This window comes from Leptinotarsa decemlineata, unplaced genomic scaffold, assembly GCF_025532065.1.
Source record: "Leptinotarsa decemlineata unplaced genomic scaffold, Ldec_3_MD MMD2_tig00026307_RagTag_RagTag, whole genome shotgun sequence".
Lineage (NCBI taxonomy): Eukaryota > Metazoa > Arthropoda > Insecta > Coleoptera > Chrysomelidae > Leptinotarsa > Leptinotarsa decemlineata.
In genome coordinates, this window is record NW_027412681.1 from 8,131,663 (window position 1) to 8,156,740 (window position 25,078).

Consider the following 25,078-nt stretch of genomic DNA (forward strand, 5'->3'; position numbering starts at 1 on the left):
TATTACGATTTATTTGGGTTCCCAAGAATTAGCTTTTCGTGGACTCGATGAAACCGAAGATTCGATTAACCGCGGCAATTAAAAGGAACTTTTAATGTTATGGGGCAAATATGATTCACAATTTGGCACTTTTTTAAACGGTAGCGTTTTTTCGGGCACCTCATAAACCATCCAAAATGAGCTTATAGACAGTGTGGCATATATTATTAAGGAAAATATAAGCAAGGAGATTGAAAGTGTTTCCTTTTTTGCATGGGAAATTGATGAAACTACCTATATTACCTGTACATCACAACTTTCAATCGTTTTTAGATATGTTAAAGATGGTAATGTGGTAGAACGTTTTATGAGTTTTCATGATGTTTCATCTGGGCGCACAGCTGACGATTTGTTCAATTTTTTTATTCGTACGTGTGACACCTATAATTTTAGGCAAAAGTTAAGTGCGCAAACCTATGATGAGGCTGCGGTCATGGCCGGCCATTTAAATGGTTTGCAAACTAAAATAAAGTCCATAACTCCTCATGCACTTTTTACGCATTGTCATGCCCATGCCCTAACTTCAGTATTGAGCAAAGCGTGCAAAAACATAAAAATTGTCCAGCGGGCTTTTCTGGGGGTATATAGACTTTATTACTTTAGCCTCCCCTGTTCTCCAATGCACGAACCGTCACTGAAGAAAGAAATTATATTCAGAATGAACTATTTGCAAACATTCATGGATCATACAAAGAAGTTACTTTCAGACACAAACTGAAAATAAAAGACCTTCCGAAACAACTATTTTCACATGAAAAATGAATTGTACGAAAAGAAAAAGACTTTCGAAGGAACTATTTTTATATGAAGATTGAATTATACGTCTTAAACGTTTTAGTATTATATTGATTCGTAGGTTTGCTGTATCTTCGTCAAACAATTTAAAAAAAAATGATGTACGGAATATATGACAAAACAAAACACAAATTAGCCAATACGAAAAATATCCTTTGTCAAAAAAATAATGAATTCATACAAATGATAGTAAATTAACAAACAATTCCATTTCCATAATCGATTGTCTTCAGAGTTATTTCACCAGCGAAGTTTAATGTCATGTACAACCGTTGATGAAATATCTTGATTGCCGCACGTCACAAAATGATATTTTTCAATGAATACCGGCACACGGTGTAATTTATTTCTACCTTGACATCAGGCAATAGTAATTATGCATCATTAGAAATTATATGCCCATTAACTTCTCCGGTGCTTACTTATTCAAAGTTTGGTGAAATGATATTCAATGGTAAAAAATGGTAGATGATGGGTTATTTTTTCCCAGAGATATTCGCTTCGAGGTCGAGTTATTATTTCGAGTCCACACATTGTTTTATGTAAGAGATGGAGTAACTATCCGACATAGTGAAGAATAATCAAGTAATTCGGAAAGTGGCGCCAATGGGATAGTGATATTGTTGCAAATGGAACAAGTTGGCAAATACGGTCCTGTTCACTAAGGAAAGAGCAGTTATTTTCAGCTATACGTTATTTTCGCCGCCTTTTATTAAATAATAATGAAAAAATATACAAGAAATGAAAGAATGTGTTGCATACCACCTGAGTGTGGTCTTTTTAAAAAATACAACTGTATGTACTCAATCGAATGTTTCCAGTGCTACTTTTTCCAAATGTTCTTCAAGGCCAAAATGAACATCTCTTGCATTATCAATATCTTTCAGTGTTCATCATTTCTCACTAAATGAACTCTTCGAATTGTTTATAGATAAGAATATATCGTTAGACTTTTATTATAGAATGAATTTTCAAAAACTTTAGGTCGTGCATTATACATGCGTCTATATTTCGACTGTATTTTTTCTATGAAATTTCCATGAAGTATGTTTTTCTTTTTTATATAAACCTATAAGTGCTGCATGAAAAACCTTGAGATTATCTGAGACGGGTATTTTTACCAAACAAGCAAATACGTTCTATTTAAATCGTTCTAAATTACATCTATTTGAGAATACGCTAATGAGAAATAAGACTCTTGTCGCTATTAACAGTTTTTATACCACACTTTGCTGTTTCAAAGCTCTCAAAAACATACAAACTACTGTCATGTACCATGTACTAGTCTCAACATGCCCAATCTCCAAGACATGTTGGGACCGCTATATTTTCTGGTCCAGAAAATTGCGTATGCACTCCGTGTTCTTTGAAACGACTTTGAACACTTCCTTTAGTTTGACTAACATTTTTTTTCGCCGTCCCCACAGCTTAGAACCTGAAACTATATATTGTCATTTGTTTGCTCATTTTCACGGCATTTGTTTTTTGTTCCAGGTTCAATAGAAATTGTGTAGTCGACAAAGATAAAAGAAACCAATGTAGGTACTGTAGGCTTAGGAAATGTTTCAAGGCTGGTATGAAAAAAGAAGGTAAGTCTTACCTTAAACGTCAACATGATCTGTTGGCGATTTTTCTTCGTACATATTCAAAATTCAATTCTGTTTAGTATTTTGTCACTTTTTGATTGAGTGTTTGATCCCTAACCACCTTTGAAATATATAATGACAAAAATAATTCACTTTTTTATAGCTGTTCAAAATGAAAGAGACAGAATTAGCTGCAGGAGGCCCAGTTACGAAGAAAACAACCAAAACAATGGTCTTTCGGTAGGGTCACTCTTGAACGCAGAAATGTTATCCAGACAAGTTTGCGCAGCATTAGAGGTAAGTCAAATTGTTAGAATCCCGAATGGGGCGATATTTCTTCAAAGTTTTGATTTTTGTAATGTATCTCAGATGTACTTATGAGGAACTGTTTGGAACCTTTGGTATAGTAATGAATATTATTGGAGTTTTTTCCCAACACCAAATCGTTATTTTAAACACCTCGACACGTGTTTCGATCACCAAGTGATCATCTTCAAAGAGGAACATTAAAACTAAGAAATAGTGCGAGCTAATCCTATTTATGCTATAAAGGTAACCCATGAAGGTAAACCATCCAGGCGTACCAACCATACAGGTATACCAACTTAAATTAATTTCACAATTTTTCCTCATCTATTATTTTACAATATATGTTTATATAGAACAATTTTCAGCTATATAAAAATTAATTTTACAATATTGTCTATCCAAATTTATTTTTGCAATGTGTCCTTATGTAGTATCAGTAAACCCAACAACATTATTTTATTTTATTTTAACAAGCTATATAGTATGCTCTTTGGTATAGGTCCGTCACCGTTATTCATAATATTATTGTGTTTACTTATTTCTACACTCTCATAGGCATCTAGTTGCCTGTTGTTGTTAACTTGTCTAACTAATCTTAATGAACTGAAGTCTATGGAATGGTTTGGTTGCAAAATATGATGGGCGACTGCTGATTTTTCAGGTCTTCCATATTTTAAGTGTGCTATGTGTTCCTTATATAGATCTTTTTGTCTGTCCATAATATTTTGCATCGCAGTCCTTACATTCAATTTCGTAAATTCCAGACTTTTCCGAATGCTCGACTTTGTCTTTTGGACTTCCCAAAAGGCTCTGTAGTGTATGACTTGTTTTAAAAACCACCTTCATACCTAATTCCTTGAAAATCTTCCCAAAGTTCCTCGTATATTGGTGGTATTGAACTGAGATGTATTTATCTTGGTTTTTGTCCTTTCTGAAAGTCGAGATTTCGTACATTCTTAACCTAAACTTCTTTTTCCTTATTATGTCATCTACAATACCCCTCGAATAACCGTTAGTGGCTGCTATTTCCTGTATTGCACGTCCTTCTTTTGTGAACCTATCATGTGTTAGAGGGAAAGTCAAAATACGATGCACTAAAAAATTCAACCCAGCACGTTTGTGCTGTCCACAGTAATGTGAACTGTCAGGAATATACTTGTACGTGCTTGTTTCTTTTCTAAATATATCGTATTCTAACCCTTCATATTGGCTCCTCATTACCAAAACGTCAAGATGGTAGTTGTCCCTTATTTTCTAACTCATACGTGAATATTATTGATGGACATCTATTATTTAAAATGGAAACAAAGTCGTCAATATTCGATTTTTTGGTATCGAATATCGCGAAATTATCATCCACATACCTTAGCTAAATCCTAGGAAAATACTTCGACTTTTCTTTGGTTTCCATTTCGAATCTGCTCATGAACAGGTCTGCCAGGTAGGGGGACAAGGGGTTTCCCATGGCCGTTCCTTCCTGTTGTTCATAAAAGCAACCTTCTACCTGGAACCGATTTTGTTTCATACACAAATTAGTAAGAGATACGAATTCATCGATTTCGTTATTATTGAAATTATTTTTCTCTATTAATTCCCTGAGGTATTGCAAGGTCTGTGGAATTGGGACGCTAGGAAATAAGCAACTAACATCAAAAGAAACCAAAATCTCACCTTCTTGCAGAACCACGTTTTTTGTATGTTGTATGAACTCTAAAGATTTTTTTATACTAAAACTTGGTTCCGCAATAGACAAGGTTTCAAATTCTTTAGTGAGCCACTTTGCTATTTGGTAGGTAGGAGCTCCAATAGCTGACACGATGGGGCGCATTGATTTTCCCGGTTTGTGGATTTTAGGGAGGCAATGTAGTTTCGACACCGTTGGGTTGGAAACTTCTTTTAACGAAAGAGCGCAGTAAAAAAATTGGCGCCCAACGTGGGGTCATGTTATTTCGGTCCCTTTATACACGATTAATCTATGGCATAGATGGTGTTTATCGATACCAATTTCATGATAAGGTGAAAGAAATTTATATATCTGTCTAGGCATCACTTTTCATGAAGTATTACAGATAGATAGATAGATTGATAGATAGATTATTTGACTATATCATATACATATTCATAGCAAGTCATTTGGTCTAAAAAGATATCAAGTAAACTATTCAGTAATACACTAATACACTTTCAAAAGTAATTACAAAATATCACAGCACATAAACATATAAAAATAAACAAACAGTACATAAATGGTAAATATGTTCTCAGAGGCTAAAGGTCATACCTTGAATATCTTCCAAGTACTAAAAACTGTTTTTTAGCTAATACGATTTGAAGGTTCGTTTAAACATATTCACACTCATCGTTTTGACGACTTTGTTTCCATTTTAAATAATAGATGTCCATCAATAATATTCACGTATGAGTTAGAAAATAAGGGACAACTACCATTTCTTGACGTTTTGGTAATGAGGAGCCAATATGGAGGGTTAGAATACGATATATTTAGAAAAGAAACAAGCACGTACAGGTATATTCCTAACAGTTCACATCACTGTGGACAGCACAAACGTGCTGGTTGAATTTTTTAGTGCATCGTCTTTTGACTTTTCCTCTAACACATGATTGGTTCACAAAAGAAAGACGTACAATACAGGAAATAGCAGCCACTAACGGTTTCTCGAGGGGTATTGTAGATGACATAATAAGGAAAAAAAGGTTTAGGTTAAGAATGAAGGAAATCTCGACTTTCAGAAAGGACAAAAACCAAGATAAATACATCTCAGTTCCATACCACCAATATACGAGGAACTTTGGAAAGATTTTCAAGGAACTAGGTATGAAGGTGGTTTTTAAAACAAGTCATACACTACAGAGCCTTTTGGGAAGTCCAAAAGACAAAGTCGAGAATTCGGAAAAGTCTGGAATTTACGAAATTGAATGTAAGGACTGTGATGCAAAATATTATGGACAGACAATAAGGACAGACATCATATTTTGCAACAAAACCATTCCATAGACTTCAGTAGTTGTTTACAGCTGATTCTCGGCCTCCCCCCACCACTATGACGTATTAATTGCTTTTTTTATTGGTTGTTGTTTGGTGAAGTTTTTTTGTTGTGCAGTGAAGTCAAGGCGTTGTGACCTTGAAGTGTCTGGTGCATGGATCGTTCAGATTTTTTTTTCATATGAGATTTTGTGTGTTTATGTGTGTGTGTGTAGGAGAATGCACGGTACAGGGTTTCATCATGTGCTTGTTTGTCTATGTACAAACATACGTCTGCATACTTCGAAGATCCTCCAAGTAATAAATGCTCCATCGGTGTTAGGGCACCAAGTTAGTAGTGGAGTGACGTCACAGCAATAACCGTTCAACGGCTAGAGAGCGACATGTTCACTCCACGACGTGTGGCAGAGTAATGCGTATTCATCGGTCTGCCCTCACCTCTCCTGAAGCGATGAAGGTTCGCTCTAGCCCCGCTATCGATGGTGACACAACGGCAGCCGAGGACTGTTTGCCTAGCGTCTACCCTCTCCGAGACCGCAACGACCACTGCTTGCTCGTATATCGACATCTGTTATCGCATTCAGTTGGGAGGTAATCTTGGCGCATGTAGTTGAGAAGTGGGGTTGGCTATGACGTCTTGACGGGTCCTATCAGAGTGTATTTAAGAAGCGTACGAGTGTTGGCTATGTCAGTTTACATCAAGTGAGTTAGTGAGAACTATTATATAAAATGTATTCCTGTGACTGTGGTAAATCTTTCACTCGTAGTGATAATCTTCGTCGGCATCAGCTCCAGAGTTGCCAAGGAGGGCCTGCAGTGAAACGGGTGAGAGTGGATAATGCAACACCTATGTATACGTGCAATTGTTGTAATGTGACAATTCCTATGAGCCAAGTGAATTCTCACCGAAGAACCATGAGTCATAAAAATAATGCATGTGTTCAATTGTCTGACGGTGTTCAAATTATAACGAATGCATTCAATTGCCGCATTGCTACATACAGGGTGGAGAGTTCGATTGTAACCAGTGACTACATTTCATTTTTCAATAAGATTAGGCAGAAGGTCATTGAATTACTGGAATCAGCCATCAGGATCCATAAAAGCATCAAGGTGAATATGGAAGTTTTTGGGAATTATATTCTTCAGACTGATGATTCGAGGGACACGAAGTCATTTAATTCCCAAAATAAAATAGTGGACCAATCTTCAGATTTGAATGCTGTTTTTGATGGATTCCGTGATGTAATTGTGGCACAAACGACTGAGTTCCAGGATCGTGACTCAGGTATTTATTTTTTAAAAATTTCAATAAGATTGAATAGTAATATTTTTTTTTTTTTTATAATTCAGGTTGGACTTGTGAAAAAATATTGTTTCTCGAGGTCAACATTAATAAATACAGTCCACTGGAAGGACGTTCATATGTGAAGCTGCCTCAATGTATTCAATGGAAGAAAGCTGTTGTGAATGTTCGTAATGAAGATCAATATTGTTTTGCTTGGGCTATAACATCAGCATTATATCCTGCAGATAGTCGAGTGTCCGAACTTACGTCATATCCACATTTTTCCACTGTTTTAGATGTCACAGGTATGGATTTTCCGGTTAAAGTTAATAATAAGAGTATCGAAATATTCGAAGATAGGAATGATATTTCAATTAATGTTTACGGTTTAGAGAGTACATTTGAGAAGGGTAAAATGAAGTATGAAGTGATTGGTCCATTGCGATACTCACAGAGAAGACTCCGGAGACATGTCAATTTGTTGTTTATAACTGATGACTCCGGTAATGGTCACTATTGTTGGATCAAAGATCTTTCAAGATTAGTTTCTAATCAACTATCAGCTCATAGACAGAAAAAATATTTTTGTGACGGATGTTTGATATATTTTTTCTGATGAGAGATTGCTTTTACGTCATAATATGTATGATTGTAATCACATTAGTACCACAACACCAACTACTAATTTAAAGATCAATAAATATGGTAGAATGGTTGCGGAAAATAAACTAATGTTTGAAAACTTTGAGAGGCAAATGAGGGTGCCATTTGTAGTGTATGCTGATTTTGAATCAGTGCTTAAACCGATTCATGTGAATGAGCCAAATCCTGGAAGTTCATACACGATTAAAACATTCAAACATGCCCCATATTCATTTGCTTATTTGATAAAGTGTTCATATAATGATGATTTGACAAAATTTGTTACATATAGGGGTGTAGATGCAGCTCAGAAATTTGTGAGTAGCATTGAAGATGATTTGAAAGAGATACATGAAAATCATCTCAGAAACCCTAAACCAATGGATACACAAACTGTCGAAGAAGAAGAACAGTTTGTTGCAGCCAGAACTTGTGGTATATGTAATAAAGCATTTACTGATGGTGACGTCAAAGTAAGAGATCATTGTCATGTCACAGGAAAGAAAAGATCACATGCCGCTCACTCGAAATGTAATTTAAATTTCAAAATACCAAACTTCATACCTATCATTTTTCATAATTTAAGTGGTTATGATTGTCATTTATTCATAAAAGAATTGTATAGGAATAAAGAGAAAGTTGATGTTATCCCGCAAACTAAAGAGAAATATATATCTTTCACGAAGCATCTCTTTACACACAGCTATACCGATAAAGATGGTGTGGTTAGGAAGAATTATCTCAAAATGAGATTTATCGATAGTTATAAATTTATGACTAATTCGTTGGAGAAGTTGGGTGCAAACTTGACCTCCGATCAATGTTTGGAGATGCACAAACATTTCCCACAAATTGAGAAATTCAATTTGATGAGACAGAAAGGTGTATTTCCATATAGTTTTGTTGATGACATTGACAAATTGAATTATCCATTACTTCCGACAAAAAATCAGTTTTATGACACACTCAATTGTGAACATATATCGGAAACTGATTATGATAGGGCTAGAAAAGTTTGGAATTTATTCGAGTGTCAGAATTTGGGGGAATACTCTGATTTGTATTTGAAGTCGGATGTATTGCTACTATGTGATATTTTTGAAAACTTCCGCACCACAAGTTTAGAGATATATAACTTAGATCCGGCACAATATTACACTGCACCTGGATTATCATGGGATGCCATGTTGAAGTTCACTAATGTTGAATTGGAATTACTAACTGACATTGATATGATTCACTTTTTTCAAAAAGGTATACGAGGTGGAATTAGTCAATGTAGCGAGAGGAAACATATAGCAAATAATAGATTTTTACCCAATTATAATCCCAACGAACCTTCCACATTCATTACATATTTAGATGCAACAAATCTATACGGTCACAGTATGTCACAACCTCTACCAACAAGTGAATTTACATGGTTGACACCAAATGAAATTCTTAATCTCGATGTGATGGATGTGAGTACTGATAGTCCGTATGGGTATGTATTTGAAGTGGACATTCATTATCCACAAGAGTTGCATGATAAACATTCTGACCTTCCATTTTTAGTCGAAAAAATAATACCACCTCGTACACAATCGAAAATTCCCAAATTAATTCCAAATTTGAATGATAAAAGAAAATATATTGTTCATTATAGGAATCTACAGCAAGCTGTCAAAAATGGATTGATTGTAATGAATACACATAGAGTATTGAAATTCAAACAATCATGCTGGATGAAACCCTATATAGATCTTAATACTGAAATGCGTAATAGGTCTAACAACAAATCTGTTAAAGATTTCTATAAACTAATGAATAATGCGGTGTATGGAAAGACAATGGAGAATGTAGATAATCGAATTGATGTTAGACTCGTTACACATTGGGAAAATATAAAGAAAAATATAGGTGCCAGCACTCTCATAGCCAAACCAAATTTCAAAAATTGTTCAATTTTCACTGATAATTTCGTTGCCATTCAATTGGGTAGAGTGAAGGTTCATTACGATAAACCATTATATTTGGGATTTTCCATATTAGAATTATCTAAAACAGTCATGTATGACTTTTTCTATGGATGCATCAAACAACACTTTGATGAAAATGTCTCTTTACTTTACACAGATACCGACTCGCTCATTCTTAAAGTAAACACAGAAAATTTTTATGAATTCATAAAAACTAACATAAGTAGATTTGATACATCCAATTACAGTATAGTTAACCAATTCAATATTCCAGTAACAAGTTCAGTCTTGGGTAACTTCAAAGATGAATTTCCAAATGATCCAATCATGAGTTTTTATGGTACAGGTGCTAAAGCATATTATGTGAAATCTGTTGATGGTGAATTTAAGAAAGCCAAAGGGGTTAAACGATCTGTAATAAAGAATGAATTGACATGCGAAGATTATCAAAAAATCGTCGAACAAGGTGGTATGATATTCAGAAAGATGAATTCATTTAGAAGCGTGTTACATGATATGTATACTGAATTAAAAAATAAAGTTGCATTATCATATCACGATGATAAACGATTTATCATTCCGAATACTACCCACACTCTTCCTTGGGGTCATAATGATATTGAATTTTATGAAAACGATCCAAATGAGAACATTCGTTGGATAAGTAATATTATTCAACAATCACAATCTCAGGAGACTCCATTGGATCAATTGATTAATTTATTATCTGCCGAGATCAATGATTGAAATATCATTCAATATCTTCAAAACCGGAAAATTCAATATTGATATTTATGTAGCCATTTATAATTAATAATATATGATAGAAGTAATGTGATATTAATGTATTATGTATGTATGTATATGTATTACTGTAATGAATATAAAATGATTAAAATTTTATTTGTATTATTTCTATTTCCCTAATCAATTACTGCAATATATAGTATAATGTAAATGACAGAAATATCAGTTTGAAGAGAATCATCGTAGAGTGCACAATGTCTAAAACAATCGATAAGTTTGGTAGAAAAAGAAAATGGGGTGGTAATGTCATTCGAGGTCCTCCTGGGAATGGTTTTAAATTAACAAAAGATGGTCATTATGACATGCAAAGGAAAATATTGAAAAATACAAGTGAACCAATTGACAAGAGTGATTGTGTAACTGTATCATATCTTGAGGGGGAAATTAATGGAGCAAAGGAAGTTATACTTCTAGCCCTACAAGCTGCAATACAATCCACAATAGGCAATATTGCTCGGGACGCCCGGCAAGCATTTAACGATAAAATTGCAGAGGCTCGGATAACTTTCACTCGTAAATTTGACAAACTTACAAGTGATGTAGACATAAAAATGTCTGACATAACAGCGTCTACAAATAAAAAATTTGATGCTATGTCAAACATAACAGGGACTACAATGAAAAAGTATGATGTACTGGAACAGAGAGTTGAAGTATTGGAGAAAAACCATAAAGAAGTTTTGGAGAGAAACTATAAAGTCAGGCCATCATCATCAGGTGGACTGGGATATCCAGGACTGAACATTAATCCAAATCATAGAATAATACAACCAAAACCAAAACCAACTGATGATGTATTAATGGAACCAACATGGTGAATGTATTCCCTCGTTAGGTTAGGTTAATAGCTACGTTAGGTTAGCTGCATACTTACGTTAGGTTAGGTGTTAGGTTAGTATTCCCTCGTTAGGTTAGGTTAATAGTTACTGTAGGTTAGGTTAGGTTAGGTTAGGTTAGGTTAGGTTAGGTTAGGTTAGGTGTTCGGTTGCATAGCGGTAGGTTAGCGTACTAGGTTAGGTTACGTTAATACATACGATAGGTTAGGTGTTCGGTTGCATAGCGGTAGGTTAGCGTACTAGGTTAGGTTACGTTAATACATACGATAGGTTAGGTGTTCGGTTGCATAGCGGTAGGTTAGCGTACTAGGTTAGGTTACGTTAATACGTTAATACGTTAGGTTAGGTGTTCGGTTGCATATTATGTTACGAACGCGCGCGCGAAGAGGGCGTAGATGTCTCTCCAGATGTCCCGCCTACCTGGGGCCGGAGGCCCCACCCACCTGGGCGGAGCCTAGGCAGTGGGCGGGGCCCGTTAGGGCCACGCCCCCCCCCCCCCCCCCGTCGCCACCAACTTTTCGGATACCCCGCCCCTTTCCGAAGCCCCGCCCCCTTTCCGAAGCCCCGCCCCTCCCCTCCCGAAGCCCCGCCCCCCGACTCCCAACATTTGCGCATGTACACCCCTACCCTCATCGCGCATGTGCGCTCCCACCATTTTCCCACCGCTCACGCATCGAAGTCGATACCCTCCGGAGAGCACTCCACAACATTCAGTTCGAGAAGTCATCTCATCGAGAGCAGTCCACTCCACAACAAGGCAGTACGTTCCAACGACCAACTTGATATTTGAGTAAGTAAATTAGGAATGTTATTTTTTATATCAACTAACTTTGTATTATTTCTTCTTTTTCAGAATGGCAACCAATACACAGGAGGTGAATAATGCTGTGGCGTCTATCTGCCGGTGTCCGCTGACCAGGAGGAGGCAGCATCTTCGAGAGCGGTGACGGTTGACCAGCCAACCACTTCGCGTTCGCGAGTTAGGTGCAGATCTTCTAGCCCTGACTTATTCGAGGAGGAGGAGGAAGTCAGGGCTGTGAAGAAGGTTTGCCAACGACCTGCAGCAAAGGTTGGTCCTATTTCAAAGTACCGAGCTACTTGCAATAGGACTAATCCTTATGCAGGTAGTTTTTCGACCTCTCGTAAGAGGGCCTCCACACCAGCAGCAGCACCAGCAGCAGTGGAAATTCCGAGGAGTCCTTCTCCGGAGTTGGTGATATTGTCGCCGTTGGTGACGCGACTACCACCGCTGCCAGCGACACCGGCGGATCCTGAGGTGTTGGTGCCACAGCCTATCGGAGAGGTTAGTGAAAAGATGAGTGTTTTTCTGCAGAGATGCAAGAAAGCAGAACGAGCTGCCCGATCTAGCGAGGCCGCGTTGGTTACCATGAAGCGACAAATGGCTGAAATGGATAACCGACGGAGGGAAATCCAAAAGGAAATGGCCGAAATAGATCGGAATTATGCATCTCTGCAGGAAAGGTGTAAAGCAGAGACCTCTTCGATAAAGCTGTACAAAAAAATAGTGACAGTTATGGACACTCTTTTTGTAGATGAAGTGTAAATGTAAGATTAGTTTTAGGTTAGTTAGGAGTATTTAATTATGGTAGTTTTAAGTTTATATTTGTTAAGTTTATATTGAATAAAGGAAAAGGAAGTGAAATAAAGGGTGTACACTGTTTTTTGGTTTGGTACACATTGAACAATGCGATGGTTGGAGCATTTTCTTCACTTCCTCTTATTATTATTATTATTTTTTTTATTTCAATTCCAAGTTCTTCTAGACAAATACCTCACATCAATTTTTGTGTTCTCTAATCACTTGTAAATAATTTCATGTGAAGAAAATTTAAAAAATAAAAAATAGACATGTTTCATAGTGAAATCGACAAGTATATTTCATTTGTATTTTATCCATTCAAGTATCTCTTTCATTGAATATGTCTTATGTCACTTTGCAATTTACCCCTACTCATTGAATATGTCTTATGTCACACTACAATTTACCCCTACTCAATGTTCCACTCCTCTCCCACTCCCTCTCGAAAGTATAAAAGTAGAAATCATCTGATGAAACATTCAGTTGATCAGCTAGCATCGAGATGGAACCCGATTCAACCTCCGAACCCTATAGCTGCCCGGATCAGGGGTACAACTTCAATTACTGGGATAACAGCCAGGTACAGGTTGTCTCTTCCACCACGGAACCCCACAGTCCGCCATACGAATACCGGGATCACGACATCAGGATGCAAGTTCAGCATGTCACTGGCAGTGACGAAGGACACTTGGATGACTCGGAATATCCAGATCCTGACGGATGGTGGGACCCTGCTTATGATGACATTGTCCCAATGAGTAGCGACGACGACGATGATGACGACGACGACTCTGGTGATGATGCTGATGACGAGCTTGACGTTAGACGTCCTCCACCATCCCCTATCCTCATCGAGGATAGTCCTCCGCCATCCCCAATCCTAATCGATGATGATGTCCTCAATTCCGATGATGACATATAATCATCTACTCGTCCATCATTTCCTTTCCTTTCCTTCCACGGAGTACACACTTTTTGGTTGGTGTACACGAGGCACTGCGAGGCTGGGGCAGTGTCTTCCTCCCTTCCTCTCCCTCTTATTAGTTTTTTTTCCATAATAATCACTAGAATTTCTCCTAATAATCGCTCAGAGTTTCATTCTTGATGTTTTCGAATCTCAAACACTGTTCTACATTTCACCCCCTCCATTTCATTTCTTCCAATATAAATATAGCAACAATCCCAGTTCTATATCATTCTTCCACAATGTCGAGTACAGGACCCATCCAAGTACATGAAATAGATTCAACGTCTGATCATTTGAGTACAACCTTCGCTCAATTTCTGCAGCGAATCTATGATCTTCCTGATGATTTCGCAGAACGAGTGGAACAAGGTATTCAGGACGACATAGATGCTGTTGACGATAATAATGCGGATGATGTGATTAGTATATCATCTGATTCAGCTGATTATGACGACGACGACATCATGAGTATATCATCTGATTCAGATGACTACTATGAGGATGATATCATTAGTATATCATCTGATTCAGATGACGATACCATAATTATTGTTTCTGATGATGAGGAGCGTTAGTCCATATCATTGCATGGATTAATAAAAAAATAACAGCCCTTTTCAGGGCTACAATTAAAGACTGAAACAATAAAAAAAATGCTCTTTTCAGAGCTACCATTATACTTTCAAACAGAAACAGATTCATACCATTGTTAACATTATGTTAACATTATAATCTCAAACGAAATATATGTATGTGAAAGTATTCATCATTATATGCATATGAATGATTGACAAATGCCAACTTCAACTTTCATTTAAAGTAGTACTCATCATATGCATAGATATTCAATGACTATCAAATTCCAAATTTCGACTTTTCAGTCAAAGTAGTAATTTATTTGTCATATAATGTATAGATATTCAAAGACTAACAAATTTCCAACTTAGACTTTTATTAGTCAAAGTATTCATTTGTCACATAATCTATGAATACTAATACAACTAACTACTGTTTGTGTGAATAATGTAGCCCTGAAAAGGGCTGTTGTTTTTTTTTTGACCAGTAGGTCCACGGTTATTGTGCCACAGGTTGGACATTATTACATATAATACATGTAGATACTCGGTGAAGTTTGTTAGTGGCCTCTCGCAAGCTTCACACCAATTCTGTCCCATTTCCATAATTGAGACAGTGTTGTGGGTGTTGACATGGGCATACCACCCTCCATTATTGTTTCTATGCGAATAAAACCGAAAGCAGCACCAACATAGTTTTTTGTTCTCTCCATCTATTGTGCTGATCAATACGTATGCATCCAATGCACAATACAAATCCAAGGGATCTTCCAGTGTCTCACTGACATTGAGTGTTCGCATACCGATCCTCATAGCACCATCACCTTCAGTTGTGTCAGCTTCTATCCCTTCATCATCTCCTTCTTCATCCATGACCCTCTCAAACTCCATCACGTCATCATCTTCGTCGCTTTGGTTGGCCTCGTTTTCAACTTCGTCTATCTCATCTTCATCGACTCCAACATCTTCTGCTTCAACTATTACTTCCTCTAGCGGAACATTGACATCCTCATCATCTGATTCGTCTATCCAATTGTTTTCATCAACAGCAGCTATTCTATTTAATGCAGCATTTATTTTTGCAGAATTCATCTTGTTGTTGTTTGCTCACAGTTGTAGAGAGTGAATGAATGAACTCTAGGTTTGCAAGTCAACTTATATAGGAGGTGATGCGACTCCCACTTGACTCGTTTAGAGTGGAATAGTAGGAGAAGTTATCCCACTATACTTCCACATGATGTTGATTTGTATAAATAGAGATCGTAGGTATAGGAGAGAGCATTCAGAGTTTCTGTAAGTCATCTCTTAATATTTCTAATCGAATTAGTAAAATGCCGTTTCCAAAAGAGTGGAATGAAAAACCAAAAGTGTGTGTCTACCCAATGATGATTGCAGGGGCTATTGTGTGCTACTTTTGTCAAATAAGTAGACCTAAGGATTCAATCAATCCATGTACTGGTATGTGTAGTGATTGCGTGTTGCGGATTCAACTATCGCCTCCTTCTCATCCACCGAAGCGAACAAAATCGGATTATCGTCAACAACAGTTACAGTGTCTGAAGTGTTCCGAACCTATAATATTTAACAATATAGGTATCTGTAGAAATATTTGTGGTACCTGTGCTGCCGTTCCAACTCCACTGCAACGTTGTTTGCGTTGTGATACATATTCCATGAATTGTTGGAATCATGTATGCAATGCATGTAGAAGTACTTGGGATCTGTGTGAGAAGGTTGGTCAACTCTACCCCAATAGGAGAATCCATTTTTTTCAATGTTGGTGTTTGACGCACGAGCAACAACTATTGAGGAATAGAGTCAAAGAACGTTCCACATCCACAGAGACATATTAACATTTTTCATTTTTTATTATCGTTATTGTCCTCTATTATTAATAAATATATATATTTTGAATTTATTTGTATTATTTTCTAACATTTAAAAATACATGCATGCAACACAAAGTTTTCCTCTTAAATGACAAAGATTGTTACATGCGTGAATAGTTTAGTGAGAGAGCGCATGTGCCAGTTGATGAAAGAGCGCATGCGCTAGTTTATTTTCTTCTATAAATGGTGAGGTCTCAGTAACATCATCACCTTTCCTATCCACATTCTATTGCTATCACATATCATTCCTCAGACCTTAATAATCATGAGCTCTATGCCGCTATTGATTGCTGAAGATGGTTCACCACTTGTTGATATCGATCAGACTGATTTTGAAAATATTCCAGTATTACATTTATCGAGTCAAGATTCGATAAATGATTTTGATATTAACGACTTCGTTAACTTTGCAGATGTGCCAGAACCAAATGAGCAAATTATTATTGAAAATCCGATCGTTTCGCAATTATCATCACTCAAACACTCTTCATCTACCCTTCCTCTTGGTGTTGATAAGAAATCTAGAACAATCAAGAGGAAGGTTACTAAGGCATCTTCATCGATTGTCACTGACTTTAAAGAAAAGAAAGAATCCAAAAGTGTTGTGCGACAGAAAAAACCCGCAACGAAAAGTGACAGATCGAAGAGGAAGCCAAAAGGTACTCCTAAAGAAATGAAGAGTGATTTGAAAGCTGAACCGCTATCTTCTTTCAGCCCCCTCCATCGGTTTGGGGAAATGAAAAGGAAAGCAAAATGCCGTCTTGTAAAGGCACAGATGACTATTGCTGAACTTGAAAAGAGTGAGCGAGCTATTAATGCTAATAATGAAACTCTTGAAGCATTAGATGCCAAGATTGCATTAGCGAAGGTTGAATTGGCTAGAATGTCTAAAGATGCTGATGAACTCCGTTCAAAAATTGGTAAAGATAAGCAATTCCATCAACGTTCGAGAATGCAAGCTCAGGCTGAGCTTGAGGAGTCGACTAAGCTTTATGAGACAGCATTATCAGTGAGAGATAATTGGCAAAAAGAGTTGGATACTGCATTTCAAAGTGACGGCGATTAGTTTTGGGAATGATAATGTGTTTTCAATATCGTGAGTTGAAAAATATAAGCGGGAATGGAGTATACAATTAATTTGGTTTGGTATACACAGAACATTGCGAATGGCTGGGGCAATGTTTACCGCTGCAATATTTTTCAGTTCACATACTTATAATTGAAATGAAAACAATAATGAACTTTAATATTACTTTATTCATAAAAGTCACTATTATATACATTTAAACCATATTTGATTCATCAATCCAAGAATTTTGTTCGCTAGGAAGGCCTAACCACTTTACATATACTTTATTTTTTCTTCTCTTCAACACCTTCTCAATCAGATATACGTCAGGATTCTCGGTTCGTAATAACTCTTTTCGTAAAAACATCCTCTAATCGGCTGTTCATTCATATCTTCAAGATTATAAGTCGTTGGGATGGTTTTATTAATTTTAACAATCTTGAATAGCTCCGTGGTAAAATTCGCAGTGTAAGACTTTTCAAAAATATGTTTGTATTTACTTATACGTACAATATCATTTAATTGGAATTTGGGTTTACTTTGTCTTCCTCCAATTCCATTGATACCCTTGAATTTTAATTTTGTTGTTGAATCAACATTGATGGGTGCCATACCTATTGTACGATGAACTTTATTATTATATCTACTAGTTATAATTGGAAGAATATCAAGCCATTTGTGGTGACCTCTCATCGAAAATTCCTTGTAGAGCCATGCCTTTATTGTACGAATCACTCTTTCTGCTATAGCTGCCTTCTTTGTGCTAAATGTTGAATAATGATTGATATTATATTCTCGCATGAGAGATGAGAAGCTTTTATTGAAAAATTCTTTCCCTTGATCGCTTTGTATGTGTTTTGGGGAGTATTTGGCTTCTTTCAGTACATGTTTCATTGCATTAGTTACTGTACTACCTGTTTTATCTTTAACTGCTACAGTCCACAGATATTTGGAGTAACAATCTATCACTACAAGTATATATCGGTATCCTTCATTACTTTTTGCATAAGGTTGCAGTTCAGCTAAATCTATTTGCCATAGATCTGCAAAACCTTTGATGGTGGTTATTCTTCTACGAAAATTACGTCTTGCAGGTTTATGTAATTCATTAACAACTTGTCGTTTGACATCACTTATTTCATTAGTCATTCTATTTCAATATGATTAAAGAGAAAAGGTGATAATGTTACTGCATTGAATGATGATGTGACAGTGATCATTACATGTGAATATGTTAATATATTATACCTTCTTCACGTAATTCTTCAATTATTGAAATTATTTCATTATCATGTCCGGTATGTCCGGCTGACTTTGAAGCTACCAATAGTCGTAGGCGAGCAACTAACTCTTTCGGTGAATTCCAGTACACATAATTCACAGGTTTAGAATTATATATTTTCTCCATTTTCACTCGTTTGAGTGCTCCACCAATTTTACTTCTACTTCTTATTGGATATTGTCGTGAGTCTAATAGAGGTTTGATAACTTCACGAAATTTTTAGAATTTGTATTTTTAAAACCATTCTTCAGATGATATTGTTTATATGGAGCATTCGTTATTTTCAATATTTTGGAATATACTTGACGAGTTTCTTCATTATCAACATCTTGTGGATTCTTCAAAAAAATCATATCATACAATTCTGGACTACCTGCGCATTCATATTTTTTCACTTTATTAGCATCCCAAAATGAAATGTTTCCATCTTTGAAATTTACCACTAGACTTCCCATTTTCAGCTTTTGTGTAATTGGATCCATACGTACGCCAAATGTTCCATCATATGCTGGATTTCTAGATTTTATATTATTCAAATGTTTCATCAAAACATCTTCACCACTTTTCATTCATAACAGGTGAGATGTCAGGATCCGAGGAATCGATGTGGGACGATGATGGTGTTTCGAATAGAGTTGTTCTCATATCGTCTTGAAGTGTGCTCGTGTCACTATTCACAGATGATACACTACCAAAAGATTGTTTTCTTCCTATTGGAGTACTCATGGGATAATTTGAAGTAGATTGAACAGTTCCATGATTTGGTGATAACACTGGTGATTTAGAAGTAGCGTTTGATGATAAAACATTCAATGGTTTCATTATGGGCTCATACAATCTTTCAAGTGTCGTACGATTTTCAATATTATCATTCTTGATAGAGTTGAATTTCTGCCTGACAGCTTCTGTTGTCTCTACTAGTTGACGTTTCAAATTTATTTCATTGTTTTTATTTTCAGGATCTTTTTTTGTATTCATAATGCCCTTTTTTTGAATTAAAGCTTAATTCGTTGGTGAAGTGACCACTACAATATTCAGTGATCGAATAAGTTCCAAAAACAAGATCATGGGTATATAAAACTATCGAATCCTTGCGATATCTACCTTCATCTATTTTTCTATCCTTATCAATGACTAGAAATCCATATTGGTCCTCCCAGCATTTAACACACATCAATTGGAATTGTTTGAATGTTACATCGGGTGAAACATGATCTGAATAAATGTGATGTAAATTCGTCTCATCTTGTTTGAACATTATAATGAAATTGGTATTGTCACGCACTAACTGTTTGGGTACCCGTGAATATGTCTGTGCTAGATAAAAACAATCAACATCCTTATGACGTCCCATACAGAAATATGATCTAATAATATCTTGCTTTTCACATATTACATCATCGAAAATGAAAACAGAATTAGGCTTAGCGTCGGAGGGTTCCACTATTTCTGCATTATTGCTGAATGTATAAAAACCTAATCCTTTTATAGGTTCCAAAACACTTCGCAAGTACTGATATTTAGGTTGATTGAGTGATTTCGAATAGAGATACACATTTCTAAATCTCAGTCCTTGTGGATGTGTTAATAGTGATATCATTGCATTCGTCTTTCCACAATTTGAAGGTCCTATAATGAGTCCTCGAACTGATGATGGAAGTAGTGGACCATGTCTGAATACCCTTTGTCCATTCAATCCACAACCAAATTTCTCATCTAGATTATCTACAGCAAACTTTTCTTTCTGTTTTACAATGCGCATCGTGCCGTGGTTGGAGACTATATAAATGTTATTAGCTTATTCATTTCAATGTGTACCATCAAACGATACGGACGTATTGAAAGTGATCGTAAAATTAAAAGAGGTTGTGGTTTTTAATGATTTAATAAACAAACTTCCTTTCGAATTACATCTACCGGAGGTTATCAATACTGTGGACCGGGTACAAAATTGAAACAACGTTTAGCTCGTAACGACCCTGGAATCAATAAATTAGATATTGAATGCAAAAAACACGATATTCAATATTCTAAGCATCCATCCGATCTTGCAGCAAGACATTTAGCCGACAAAGAACTTGAATACAGCGCTTGGGATAGGGTTAAATCGAAGGACGCGAGTATTGGGGAAAGAGCAGCTGCATTACTTGTCACCAACATTATGAAAGCGAAAAGACATATGGGCATGGGTTGTAGTACCAATAAGAAAAAATGTAAGAGGAAACAAACGAAGAAAAATAAAATTAAAAAAGTTGCATTTGGTGCTGGGATAGTCCATAAAGTGCGAAATGTATTGAAGAAAGCTGGTGGGAATCAATTTGTGACGAATAATAGCAAAAAAGCTATCACTGTGGCATTGCAGCGGCACGTAAATACCTTAAAGCTGCCGGTGGAAAGAAGAAAATCCGCACACCACGCATAATTCCTGTTCCCAAGATCGGTGGACTTTTACCATTGATACCAATTTTTGCTGGACTATCCGCACTAGGAAGTTTGGCGGAGCTGCTGCTGGTATTACCAAGGCCGTGAATTCGGCAAAAGCCAGCAGAGCGGCTTTAATGGAAGCCAATCGTCACAATAAAACCATGGAGGCTGTAGCATTAGGCAAACGCGGAAGTGGAATATATCTCAAACCATACCGTAAAGGTTTAGGACTATATTTAAAACCATACAAAGCCACAAACAAAACAAAAAACTAATTGAACCCCTACCTCAGAGGCCTCTTACTGATCTCGATCTCAGTTATTATGCACAAAAAATAAAATTCCACATTTTCGTGGTGTTTTTATGCGTGATAGATTACCATCTTCAGGTCCAAAACAAAACGAGACAGCTATTGTTAATTTAGATGGAATAAGTGGACCAGGAACACATTGGGTGGCATATAAAAAATGTGGGAAAGAAGTCACATATTTCGATAGTTTTGGAGATCTACCCCACCATTGGAATTGACTCGATTCTTTCGAAAATGTTCGAATGTAAAAATCAAATATAACTATGATCGACAACAGAAATTTAATACAGTTCTCTGTGGTCACTTGTGCTTGCAGTTTCTCTCTAAATAATTTTCCAAATAAAAATGGATTCAACACCAAAACTGGATCGGGAGGCTATCAAGGGAATGGGTTTTCACTTAGAATGTTTTCAAAATATGGTACCTTGAAAAAAATGGATAAAGTGATGCTTGCAAATATGCCTAAGGAAGTGATACTTGCATGTGTTGCACATGAGATTGCATATGTTTGGGAAAAGTTGCCTAAGCATCTGCAAGATGACATCGATATAATGAAACATAGATATTGTTATGAGCACCACCACCACGATCAAAATTCAGAATCGGATGTTAATGACGGTCCTATACCTCGGAAATCTATGTGTTGTATTTGTAATATAGAGGATGTGAATATTGGTATCAATAAAAATGATACTTATTACAATACAACACCTTCCAAAAAGTGTAAATTGTCTCAAATGTGCTGTTGCTGTGTACAATAATAAATTGAAATGTGTTTCAAAAATATTCATCAGTCATGTCACGAAAGTTCGAGCTACAAGCTGTCGGGACAAGTGTCTTGAGTGCGGATTTTTTTTCCACCAATTGAATTGGATAGGAACAGTCGTTATGGATTAGGACTTTTGGGATTCTATGGATGCAATACAATCAATAATATAACTGAAGCTAATAACTTAGTTAGTTTTAGAATCAGTAATGACAACTCATCGATACCCCAAAAGTTGACAATTGAAATTCCATGTGGTGCTTATGAAATAGAAGAGATCAATGCCGTCATACAGAAACATATCATGTTCAGATTGTTTCATGATAAAAAACCAAATGATGTCGTTGCAGATGATATTTTCTATCTACACGCCAATAATAATACATTCAAATGTGAAATGCGATCCAAATATGAAATTGATCTGACACATCCAAATTCAATAGCAGAAATGATGGGGTTCGCTCATGAAATATTTCCACCAAATCAGATACATGAATCATCATTACCAATAAACATTACAACTGTGAGACTTATCCGCTTAGATTGCAATATAATATCTGGTTCATATATAAATGGTGAAGAATCCCACATTCTTTTCTCATTCGATATTGATGTTGAACCTGGCTACAATCTTACTAAAGAACCACACAGTATTATATAAATGCCTGTCAGTCCAGAAGGTCGTCAATTGATTCACAACATTACAGTGCGTATTTTGGATGAAAAAAATAACCTTATCGATTTTGGAAGTGAAGAAGAGATTTTCATTATTTTGGAATTGAAGAAAATCGAATAACTGTTGTTATGGGTTTCATTTATAATAGACAAAATCGCATTGAACAATCCCAAACGAGTTGCACTATCAAAAAGAAAGGTGTGCATAAAAAGAAGCTCATTCCACAAGTGTAATGCTAAACAGTTAGCACATAACGCTCTGTCTGTGAGTGATCTTAAATTTTTGAAATCGATTGGATTGAAAGTGAGAAAATAACAATGGTGCTCGAAACAAACAATGAAAAGTTGAATATATTCAATGAACCAGTGCTCGATCATTCTCTCATAAGTTTACATGAGCACACATATAAGCCCTATGGATCACCGCTATTCAGGAATTCGGATGAAATCAGAATTGCAATCAATAATCAAGATGTTATACTAGATATTGCCGAGAGCTTCATTTACATAGAAGGTAAATTCACCCCCAAAGATGTAGCGAAAACATGCTATCTCTCGAATAATGCAATTGCATTTCTCTTTGACGAAATTCGTTATGAAATGGGAGGTGAACAAGTGGCTGTTGTTAGAAAACCTGGGATAACATCTACAATGAAAACCATGATATCATTTGGACAATCTCATGCTAACACATTATTGACATCTGGTTGGGGACTTTTCACAATTGAAGCAAGATATCTTGGATACAAACAGTCATGTTTTTAGTGGAAAACTACCACTGAAATATTTGATGGGTTTTGCTGAAGATTACAACAAAAGTATCTTGAATGCCAAACAGGAATTGATTTTGATTATCGCTCGATCATTCAAAAACTCATATATAGGTGAGGTTGATGCTGATTTGGAAATAAATAAATCGAATGGAAAATAAGGCATATTGTACCAGATGATAAACACAAGCTCAAACTTTGAGTAGAATAAACAAAAGCGGTCTGAATGCCAAAATCAAGTTGGCGTATCGTATGTGGACCTCTATGAACTACCATCATTACGTGGGACTTCTTCAGACATATGGGCCATCAAAACAACTAACGCATTGGAAACTCCTCGTTTTGTCATCATCGCATTCCAAAGTACTACCACATCTGAAGATAGAACACAAGATATTACAAAATTCACAACTGCTGATATCAATAGTATTCGAGTATACTTGAATTCTGAAGTTTATCCATATGAGCGTTGGAATTTGAATTTCGATAAAAAACTTGATGCTCCTGCTTATTATGCTTTTGAGAGTTTCCAGCGAAGTTATTATGATAAAGATATGAGTGAACCTCTGATGGACATTGGACAATTAGAGAGAATCCACTATTCGTCATCGATTGTTCCCATCAACCGAATGCAACAAAATCATCAACTATTGATATAAAGATTGAGTTTGAGACGAGGAAGACCAAGTTTCCAGACAACACTAAAGTATATGCATTAATTTTGCATGATACAGTTTTAACATACAATGCATTGGATGGTTCAGTTCATAGCAGATATTGACACTTTTTTTTTCACTCTATCATGTACTGTTTTATGATCTTTTTTTTTATTTGTAACTGACTTATATCATGTATTGTATTTATATCATATTTATTGTTTTGTAATCATTTTTCTATTGTATTTCATCAGATTTAAATAAATAAAACATGAAAATAATACAAAGTTTTTTATTTGACATTATTTATGATTCACAGGAACATACAGACTATCTAAAATAACTTCTTCCTCATAATCATCATTTTCGCGACCATCTTCAATTTCCTCTCGATTTTCATCATTCAATTCAAAGTGATGAATAATCCATTCTGGCAAGTATGGTTGGAGGCTATACAGGAATCTTCTTAGGTTCAGTTCAATCATAACCTCAAAAGTTGCCACAATTCCAATTCATTATCCAAAATTTGTTGCAAACTCTGCACCACTCCAATAGTTCTCAGCATCACGAAGGCATAATTCGATTTGTTTTTCATCATAGCATACACTCAAATCATAAACGCTTGCATGTTCGGCTCCATCACCCAACACCTTCAATTTAGACGACAAATGTTGAACCGATGATTTGAGATCTACAATAACGACCCAATCTTGACTTGCGTACTGCATCCACATCTTTAAATGGTGGAATGAAATCGAACAAAAAAAAACCATAAGCAACCTCCAATTTTTCAGTGATATAATACTCACATTCCCATTTTACTTGTTA

The 25,078-nt window shown here is 36.1% G+C and overlaps 1 protein-coding gene across 12 annotated transcripts in view; it reads left to right on the forward strand.

Moving 5' to 3' along the window:
- Positions 1–25,078, forward strand: part of Hnf4 (Hepatocyte nuclear factor 4) — a 199,007-nt gene that overhangs the window by 98,899 nt on the left and 75,030 nt on the right. For all 12 annotated transcript variants that reach the window (XM_074181362.1, XM_074181357.1, XM_074181358.1 and 9 more), the window contains exons 3-4: positions 2,329–2,423; positions 2,584–2,717. In XM_074181362.1, coding sequence (XP_074037463.1) covers positions 2,329–2,423; positions 2,584–2,717 — 229 coding nt within the window. The remainder of the gene's footprint in view (positions 1–2,328; positions 2,424–2,583; positions 2,718–25,078) is intronic.